Source organism: Sphaeroforma arctica (assembly GCF_001186125.1).
Source record: "Sphaeroforma arctica JP610 unplaced genomic scaffold supercont1.499, whole genome shotgun sequence".
NCBI classification, from domain to species: domain Eukaryota; class Ichthyosporea; order Ichthyophonida; genus Sphaeroforma; species Sphaeroforma arctica.
The window spans coordinates 41,791-52,214 of NW_014040059.1; the positions used below are offsets into that span (position 1 = coordinate 41,791).

Below are 10,424 nucleotides of genomic sequence, written 5' to 3' on the forward strand. Positions count from 1 at the left end.
GTGTGTGTGTGTGTGTGTGCGTATGTGTGTGTGCGTGCGTGTGTGTGTGTGTGTGTGTGTGTGTATCTTTATGTGTATCTGTATCTGTATCTGTATCTGTGTGTTTGTATCTGGGTATCTGTTTTGTTTAAATATTGTCCCAATACATACTTATCGCAAAGCTATATATTAAGTTGACCATATGTATAGTTTGATCCGTCCGAAACCATCGAGCACATTTACTTTGTCCACTATGTCAAGAGGTCGATCACGGACGAAACAGTGTGTCGCATATTCTTCAGTCAAAACATTCCTACTGCATAAACGAATTGTTCAAATCGAAGCTAGCACAGTGCTTAATGACTTTAATTTTGAGTTATCATCTCCTCTGGGACAGTAATCTGATCACGGCTGTAACAATGTGTCCACGACTTTTCTGACCATAATCATCTCAACTACTAACGCACACACGTGTCATTCCTAGTAATCGGATACTTTCAAGACGCTCATTGACTTGAAGATAAAACCCTCTTTTAACCCGATAGACAAGCCCGTCGTACCGGATCGTCCTCTCCTCTGGGCCAGTTATTCGATCACGGGTGTGACAGTGTGTCCACCACATTCCTGACTATCGCCACGGCTGCCAGTGGTAATTTGGGTTCCAGCTGGATGACGCTTGCCCTCATGTTCTCGGTTATGATTCCCTTCTTCGTCTCCCAATGGCAGGTATGTCTCCGTATCTCTTGTGTCACTTGTATAGTAGGTATTATCAAGAGGCAAGGATGGTGTTTGCATGACTATAATGGGCCCTTGTTTCGCTCCTGAGGCAGCCCTGCTCATCTCTAAGGAATATGTACTGTGCTGTATACGGTGGTGAAGTCTCTGTCGATGCGAAGTTTTGTTCGTGTACCTGTGAGAGTGGATTGTGAAGTTGCTCTCAATGTGAAAACTAGTAGAGTGTACATGATATGAGGTCGCTTGCTTGCTTGGCATTCCTATGTGGAATCTGTTTGGTTGGTCTCCAGTGTAGTTCCAAATACGCTCTCCAAGTCCACACGAAGGAGGTACTGTAGATACCATGGGAAAGCCACATACGAAAGCACATGTCCACAATTGTATTGACCGTTCGTACTCGGAGTATTGTATATACGTGATGCACCTTACCGCCTATATTATCAGCCTCTCCGCGGTGCCGAATCCTATGTACTCACCTTCTATGCCCCACCCGTACAGGAATACCACACACGCGTGATGAGCACCAACATAGGCATTATCGGTGTGACTGAGGGACAGTGTGCCTCGATGTTCATACACGTAGTTGCCGCACTGTTTGGACCCAAGGCACTATACACGGAGCTGTTCTGGGGCATTTCCATCCTACCGTACGGACTGTACGCCAATTTCATAGTTAATTTCTTGCTCACTACGCTGCCAATGTACGCGGTCATCACCAAGGCGAAAGATGCGGTGTGTCAATCACATGGACGTATTACAATTTTTACGTCCTACATATTGTGTAGAGAAGTGATGTGCATTGTTGCCCAAGTGTCAGCTAGGATTGTTTCATATGGGGTTTGGACCTGTAGAAGGGTCATACGAGAAGTGAGGTGCATACTTTGTGCATAGGGTATTGCACCTCTACCAGTGATGTATTCTAGCATCGCCTGCACCCACGAAGAGTTCTGGTCAGGATCTCTCTGCCCATGCATGAGAATTCGTGAATTGTCCTACGCACGACCTCTGTCATCTCCTTGTCGAAAAGCCTTGTATTTCGATGCTTGATCTATTAAGTCGCTTTTGTATGAGTGGCAATTCTAATTTCCCACGTTGCGAAACTTTGCTAAGCACAAACGTAGGTGCGCATGACATGTTCACATTTGCTATCCCTTTGGTATTTCGGCAGAAACGCGCTTTCGTGGAATTAATTCCGATTTTCCTTCTGGTGATCTTTGGCTTCCTATGGGCACTCGATGAAGACGAGACGAGTGTTTTCAAAAGGCATCCTCGGTTGGTATGTAGTACATTGTGTATCCACACCTTCATTCTGGTACATGGTTATAGATACTATATGTTGTCACTGGCCTCGAGCAACCATATATGTAAAATGATTATAACCCTTTGAAGTCATATACTGTCATTCAAATATCCGCAACAAACTTGAGGGGGTTGGTGCATAGAATTGCATTATTGCCTTTTAACGTCTATGCTTTTACGTTCCCTTGCTCAGGTGGGAGGTCTCCTCGGCCTGTTATTCACGCATATGACCAACCAGATGATTCTGAGTGCTATGACACACGTCCAATACCCCATCATGCAATGGATCCTTGTCCCACTACCATTTGTTTTCGCTCAGTCCTATTTCCAGTAAGTTTTTGCTATGGCACACGTTCAATACCCTATCGTGCAATGGGTCCTTGTCCCACTACTTTTTTTTTCTCGCTCAATCCTAAATCTAGTAAGTTTTGTGAAAGTCAAGGCTCCGTGCAATGACCTCGTAGTTGAGTGCGGAACATATTTATCGAGTGCTATGGTATACTTATCATATAATATCATTACCTCGAGTCTCGCTACTGCCCGTCCCCAGTCGAACACAACGGCAATGTAAGCCCTTTAGATGTACAGCCTCGCATTTCTCTTCGTTAGTGTGTACACAGTTTAGCGTTACTCGATTTAGTTAAATGCGATAGTACGCATTCAATGCTTTGCAATGTAGTGGCTTCGTGTCACACTTCTGGCTACTTTTGCACCGTTCAAGTATGTTTGTCCTCTTTATTGGCCACATTAAAAGGTGTTTTGGAAGTTTTTAAAAGCAAGTATACACTATAGGTGTAATCAATCTCAATTCTATACTAAACATAGGCATTACTCACTCTTTATAATAGTCTGTCTCCGCGTCATGATGGAGTTATCCTGGGCATCTACCTCGGCATGGCCTTCATGGAATCTGCCAGATATGCACTTCAGCTGATTGAGGAGATCACTGCATTGTTAGGCATTAACTGCCTCACTCTCGAGAAGAAATTTGAAAAAGATGATTAGTTAAGAAAGACGCTACGTATGACGATATTAAAACAATGTGTCAACTAAGATAGGTATGGGATGCTGTGCTTTAAAAAAGAAGATTGAGAATAATTCTTGAAGCCTTCGTTGACAAGAGAAGGGAGTTGAGAAAAACGAATAGTTTCAGAAATACACTAGTTGTCTGGCATTAGGTTCGAAATAATAGGCCAACTGAGATAGAAATAGCACGCAGCTAGAGAAATAAGGTTTTCAGTTGAATAAGTCGTGAAGCCACTGTTCACAATTCACATTCTATATATGATTCTTCGCTTGCTTTACAGCATTCATGATTTATCTGTAATGCAACTTTACTGCCATAATAAATTTAATTCGACAACCTCAAGTATTCCAAAGGAGACGATTTGCATGGGGTATAGGTGTCACGTGACATTTCGTCCGATTCAATTTAGCGAGCGATAGTCGATACTATTATAAGGCTAGTTGAATGCTCTCATGACCATCTAGAAAAAGCAGAAATTATGGGAGAACGGACAAGTTCGTAGGACATGCTCTGGAAACTTTTCCAAGAGATTTTTTTTTAAAAGACGGCGATAAGCTTTGTTTGATGAATAACTACTATTCTGTAAAACTGGTTCAGAAAAAAATTGAACAGTAGAAAAAATTTGTTGACTACATATGATATACTTTTCTTTTTATAATTACCTCGTACATATTTATGTTTTTATCACAAGTCCTTGGCAAATCACACAAGAATAAGCACACGACGGCGGCAGTCGGCACACGAAAGCACTCTAGTTGTTGAGCGCATAGCTTTCCCTTGCTTTTCCGAAAATAGAACAGCTTCATACTCTAGCTACTTTTAACCCCTAAACATAGCCTTCTGTAAATAGAACACCTTAAACCAAGGTTTTTTAAATTACCTAAGCTTTATTTGACCTTAAAAACTACTCTCGACATGTGCCATATTCGTCATTTTAACAAGGTTTACAGTACCTTGCCCGGGAGGTTTATCGAATCCGAGTTTATTACATAAATAGTGTAGGATTCATTTTCAAAAAAATACTAAATAAAGACATACTAAATAATAGGTTTCAATAGATTATGGGCCTCGGATACTAAATAACAGGTTTCTATAGGTTATGGGCCTCGCAAAAGCATTCCTCCTAATCTCCTTGTGTCGCAGCTCTCGCTAGCTCGCTATCATGTTCTACATAACTTCTAACTTCTCAAGCTCCTAGCAACTGCATATGTATATATTATAAAAAAATACATTTTTTTTATCAAATTATTTTCATTAGAAGAAGGCTATGCAAAATCAGATGGTGACATGATGTCGCAGTTCGACACTTTGACTGTTACTCAATCGAAATGAGACGATAAGCCAAATTCCACCAATAAAAACCTTCACCCTGTCCAAAAATATGGGTTTTACTGTGGCTGAATGTGGCGCACTGAATGAAGTCTAAACTGAGCGGAGAGCTAACGAGATCTCAGATCTGAATGTCTGAAACAATAAAACTGAAATTTAGAAGTGCACACAAGTTTATTTTTCTAAAAGATAGAAGTTGCTCAATAGTTGACTCATGAGTCATATCTGATAGAGTGTATTGTCGATGATCCATATAGTGTGCACAATTCAAATTGATCTCATATGTCATAAGGATGCCCGCCTGTGGTATATAAGCAATGACCAGGAAGACACTATGCTATCTGTTGAATAGATTGACAAGCTAGCATAAAGTTCATTCAGTATGCGACAAAATGCTCTGTTAGGGCTAGTTGCCGCCGCCAGTGTTCTTGCTGATCCCATTCTAGTCAGTACGCAAAATAATTCTATGGTAGAAGGGAACGTCACATTTGAAGAACAGTCGTCTGGTGGTCTCACTTGGGCTGCCAACCTGACGTTACTCGATGCAGGGTTAACCACGTACGATGATTGTATATCTGCCGATGGCAAGTCAATTGACCTCAATTGGCATGTACACGTGGGTAGACCTACGAGCGACGACGCAGTGGGTTCAGAGTGTGGAGCTACCGCTGGTGATCCCCCTGTAGGCGGTCACTACGATCCTAACTATGCGTGTGGGTCATCAAGCAATGAGCAGGATACGTGTACGGAGCTGAACAAGACCTCAAGTAACGGTTACACATACGATTGTAACCCCTCGACATATCTCTCTGATCCCAGTGTGTGTGAGGTGGGTGATTACTCTGGAAAGTTCGGCGCGATGAAATTCATGTACAGCGCAGACAATACAACGGCCACAGCAGAGGCGAGCGGAAGTGACCCATTTGGGCCAACACTGTCCGAAATTACAAACATGAGTATCGTATTCCACTGTGCCTCGCCTCGATTGTTCTGTGCCACTATGCTCGCGAGCGATGACGGCAATGCGGCCGTAAAAGGGGCGGGTTTGGATCTAGTACTTATGATGGCAGTCACTATCAGCTCACTAGCCTTTCTAATGTGAACGTAGTTTCCACTTTAGAGAAACACATCACGACCGATCCATATAGTATATCGGATAACTTCCTGTATGAAATCCTGGATGTTAGCTGTTGAGCTAGTGTACGTACGTCAGTCACGGAAGCATGATCTTGAGATATGTTAAACAGCACTATGTGACGTCATGCAGATATTTACCTCCACGTCTTACGGCTTTCACGACATAACGTAGGGAGTTGCTCAGGAAGCATACCTTATTTTGTGATCCTTTTATTGTACCCATCGACTCCAAATATCATAACACAATACCGCAAATAAGTGCTCGAGTAGCTTATAATGTTGCCGGTTTGAAGTACTGTGATCGCTTTAGTACGTTTATGTACTCAATAATAATAAATGGAACATAAACGAAGACAACCATATCTTACGAATTGAAAGATTGACACTTGATTGTAGTCTGAGAAAGATGTCTCCACCGCCACACGCATACCCCATGTACTCTGGACCATTCAGAAATTGATTATAATCGTAGCAATCACATCAACTACACCATACATAACCCATCAAGGCTTATATTTGTGCACATGATATATATATATATATTAATATGTGTGTGAGTGTAAATATATATATATATATATATATATTGTGTCATGTTGTTCAACTTTGACCTAGATGTTAATCTCTAAAGCCCATAAAAAGTGCATTATTGGGCAAGGCAAGACAAGACCGGATAGAGGATTATTTGTTCGCATATGCGAGTCTCATAAATACTGGCACTATCGAAGCATTTCACCATTGAAGTGGTTCAAAGACAGATGGATGTCAAATGACAAGGATTTATTGAAAACCTTTGTTGTAACTCAGCGTTCCGAGAACATTTTCTCAGAATATACATTCATCCTTGGTCCGCCAACTCATTTCAGAAGAGCTCTCTCGCGCATGTAGATACTTCAAAGTGTCCTAATTTAGTACTTAGAATTTATTTCTACGCCCCTTGCCCGGCCTCTTTGCGGCGCCCTGCTTTTGTTGAGTGTGTACAGTAGTTTGTGTAAGTAATGAATTCGATTAATGATAGGCCGGAACTGAAGAAACAACCCAAAAGTTAAAATAACACGATATAAATTCATATTCGCAGAATACAACCGAAGCCAAGAAAGAAGTAAAACCCTGGTTCAGATACCAACTTTTCGAGTACGAGTTCTACATGATAACGGATAGCACACATGTAAGCTTTATAGTTTTGGCTGCTAATGTATGCATGCATAAAAACTTTATTTATTTTGATCGTTGCTGGCAAGCGGTATATTCACACGAGTGTGTGGCAATACATTGCTAGCATAAGACTACACCTTAGTATATGAATAAACCCATCCTTTTACATACACACCACTCGAGAGTACTTACCTTCTTCTTGGTTCCCATGCCCTTCAGCGGTTGCTTCATCTGTTTAGGGTTGAAGTTCGACTTATCCGTGCTATCCCGCGTGTTGCTCTTTGCGTGCTTTTTTCCACCGCCATATCCATACTTGGCATCTGCGGCCTGTCGCTTAGGGTTGTGCATAGGTTTCGCTCGCTTGTTGAATGCGCCCGTACTATCCCTATCCGTGTCCGCCTTTCTTTTATTGCTGCAAGGATATTGGTATAGTCAATGAGCGAACGAGTGCTAACTGCGAGATGAGTCATATGCACGAACAAGCTCCCCTTAACACCGGTCCTTCAAAATTCGTATGCAGTGCAACGACGAGAAATATATCCAACGAGAGAAGCATTCATGCTACCAAAAATTTGAACCCGGCAACAGTTCCTTGGTTGTAGCCATGATACTTACCCGCCACTCAATTCCTTCTCTACAGTAATATTGAACTGATCGTCGTCATCTTTATCGCCGATGTGATTGTCCCGGTTCTTTCTCAATTTCTTGATTGATTCTAAGTCATCCTTCTTCTGTTTATTTCGCTTCTCAAGCACCTGATAGAAACCAAATGAAAGATGATATAAATCCAATACGTTAGCACCCGAGTTTTTACGACTACATATCCTACCTATTATCTCAGCCTATTTCTATAGAGCGTAGGGAATACTGCATACTAGCGTAGATCTAAGTTCTGATTCCAGCCAAGGTTTTCCAAACTGCGTTTACGCGTGGCATACAACAACCACATACGAACGTACTCTATCCCAGCACCAGCGTCTCATACTCATACAACAGTGATCATATCATGTTAAGTGCCGGTTTTACATCCGTACCTGTTTCTCGATCTCTTTGCCGAACTTCTTGAGCTCGCGTTGCTTCTTGGCGTTCTGACTCTTCTCCAGATTCTCCCTCTCCTCGATGAGCTTCATTCGCACCCGCTTCATGTGTTCGTCGCTCTTCACCATCTCCGCAAAGTAGTCCTCTGGTCTGTCTACAGGTACATCGTAGACTGTAAGACGCGTACGCGCGATATTGGCGGCCTCCAGTGCTTGTTTGTAACTGAAAGCGGCAGAATACACAGATCAGTTCAATGGGTGAGCACATCAGGTGTGTGAGAAGCGTGTATATGGTCCATGGATGCTAATACGACAATAACAATCGTGCAGAGGCTAAATATACATATATATATATATATGTGTGTTTATCTAAAAAGGACGAGGATGTTCCTTATTTGTGATTGCGAGATAATGATATATCTTAAGACCTAAGCAGTCTGTGCAAACATAACATGCCATCCAATTACGAGATCGACTTCCAACAGCCTCAGTCTCGCGCTTGCTCTGAAATCTTCGCACGAGATCACAACAAATCACAACTCGAGCCAACTGCTGTATACAACCACGTTTTCTCTTGTTTCTAGCGTTCGTCATGATTCCGATGATACATATATGAATTGCAAACTGCTCAGTGTGCGCTAACATACGTTGCCCTCGGCAAGGGTTGGAGAAAACAAAGTATACGAACAGAGTAGAAGTGATATCATACATAATATCCCACATCCATGCACAAACAAGTTCACGTTACAAATGCCAACACGTCTTGAACACAAACAATGTCCGTAAACAAGCCGCTTCTTGAGAAATACTTGCAGACCGTAAGCACGCAAAAAAAACACAGAAATGCTCCAACAAACAACAACAGCGCGCAGACCCAGATATATCCCAAACATTCATGATCACACTAACACGGGAGTCCCCGTGGGTAGCGCTAGGCTTGACTCGGCAGTCAGAACTGCGCAGAAAACGTATTATTACTTACAAAGCCATCTCTCTCTCTGCGTCATCATCTATATTCTCAATAACCAGGGGTTCGGCGGATGTGACATCCATACGCTGTACCCAGTGCATATCAGCGGGGTATTTGATATCTGCCAAACGTTGTTCCAACCCAGGCTGAAATTCGTACGAATGAACTTTTTAATTAAATATTTTTCTCATTTGGTTTTCAGAATTTCCATTGCGGTAGCAGCGCCTTTGACCGCAGTTCGCGATCTTAGATAAGGTCAGCTGGACAACAATATTCACAAAAATATATTTTGGAGGGTTCCTGGGTATGCAGACATGCATCCTCATCGGCGCGATATGTACAAGATCTAATATTTGTTCTAAATATGTACGCATGCTATGTCTACATCTACACCTACCTCTGTGTATAATGATTTACAACTGTGCTGATTCAAGCTTTATATAGTGCAGAAACTAAATCCAGATCATCTACTCGCACACTTCTGTAAAAATGTAAACTAAGGAGGCATCTACTACCGCACCGTACCCTTGTTTTAAAGGAGAAAATACATGTAAACAATGCACAAGGAAGAGAGTAAACGCGTATATACAAATACACATAAGACATACATAATTAATGTTATATACCGATATACGTGAAAAAACAATTAAATTCCTGATATGCCAGAAACAGGTGAAGATTCATACGCAACTTTTGACTGTACATTGATATCCCAACTATGTAGATCCGAACTAACAACAATCCAAAATATTTATATATGCAACAGAAATCAAAGTGAATAAGGATGTACCAATATAACATACAAGCTTGAAAAAATAAACGGAACCCTGAAGGCGGGGGCCTAAGCATGTATAGAAGAACCAATGCTTGTATCAGAGTCTAGTGCTTGTACATACATACATGTACGTCAATATAAACGTGCATATATATATACATACATGCATACATACATACAAATAAACATACATGCATACATACATACATGAATACATGCACGTATACATACATACATACATGAGTATAAACATACATACATATATACATACATACATACAAACAAAATCCATTCATGCACACATGTATGCATGCATACATGCATGCATTCAAAATTACACACATACAAACATACAATAAATATGAATATACATTTATTTATACGTATATGTATATAACATATCCACGTATATATACATATAGATATATAGATATATATATTCATATTATACATACAAACACATACAAGCAAATATAAATATATATATATATAGATCATATATCATATATATATAATATGTATATATATATATACGTATATATATTTATTTTTGTGTGTATTTATGTGCGTATCTACAGATATATATACATATATATGTATGTATATATGTATATATATATATGTGTGTGTGTGTGTGCGTGTGTGTGTATGTATGTGTGTATTTATATACATATATATAGATAGATATATAGATATAGGTATCTAAATATATATATATATATATATGTGTGTGTGTGTATATATATATGTATGTATATAATATATATATATATATGTATATATGCATGTATATATAATATATATATATACGCAATTATGTGTGCATATATAGATAGATATATATATATATATATATGTGTGTGTGTGTGTGTGCATGTGTGTGTGTGTGTATGTACATATAATATATAATATATATATATACATATATATATATATGTATATATATAATATATATATATATGTATGTATGTATGTAATGTA

The 10,424-nt window shown here is 40.0% G+C and overlaps 3 protein-coding genes across 3 annotated transcripts in view; 2 read left to right on the forward strand and 1 right to left on the reverse strand.

The window, feature by feature from the left end:
* Positions 1-232: 232 nt before the first annotated feature.
* Positions 233-3,114, forward strand: SARC_06778 (hypothetical protein; the record flags this gene model as incomplete). The annotated part of the gene is made up of 6 exons (XM_014299306.1): positions 233-261; positions 525-705; positions 1,213-1,446; positions 1,883-1,990; positions 2,207-2,343; positions 2,862-3,114. 6 exons carry the CDS (start codon positions 233-235, stop codon positions 3,016-3,018), a joined length of 846 nt encoding a protein of 281 aa, XP_014154781.1. The 3' UTR covers positions 3,019-3,114.
* A 1,449-nt stretch (positions 3,115-4,563) lies between these two features.
* Positions 4,564-5,866, forward strand: SARC_06779 (hypothetical protein). The gene has a single exon (XM_014299307.1). The coding sequence runs from the start codon at positions 4,752-4,754 to the stop codon at positions 5,469-5,471; it is 720 nt and encodes a 239-aa protein (XP_014154782.1). The 5' UTR covers positions 4,564-4,751; the 3' UTR covers positions 5,472-5,866.
* Positions 5,867-6,265: 399 nt separating this feature from the next.
* Positions 6,266-10,424, reverse strand: part of SARC_06780 (hypothetical protein) — a 4,798-nt gene continuing 639 nt past the window's right edge. Inside the window, exons 2-6 of the mRNA XM_014299308.1 lie at positions 8,681-8,814; positions 7,696-7,921; positions 7,277-7,416; positions 6,854-7,073; positions 6,266-6,466 (exon numbers count right to left, since the gene is read on the reverse strand). Of these exons, the coding sequence (XP_014154783.1) occupies positions 6,422-6,466; positions 6,854-7,073; positions 7,277-7,416; positions 7,696-7,921; positions 8,681-8,814 (765 nt within the window). The 3' untranslated portion in view covers positions 6,266-6,421. The remainder of the gene's footprint in view (positions 6,467-6,853; positions 7,074-7,276; positions 7,417-7,695; positions 7,922-8,680; positions 8,815-10,424) is intronic.

What these genes read in the sequence shown, in the direction of transcription:
- SARC_06779 (XM_014299307.1), top strand. Translation starts at nt 4,752, where the DNA reads ATGCGACAAAATGCTCTGTTAGGGCTAGTTGCCGCCGCCAGTGTTCTT.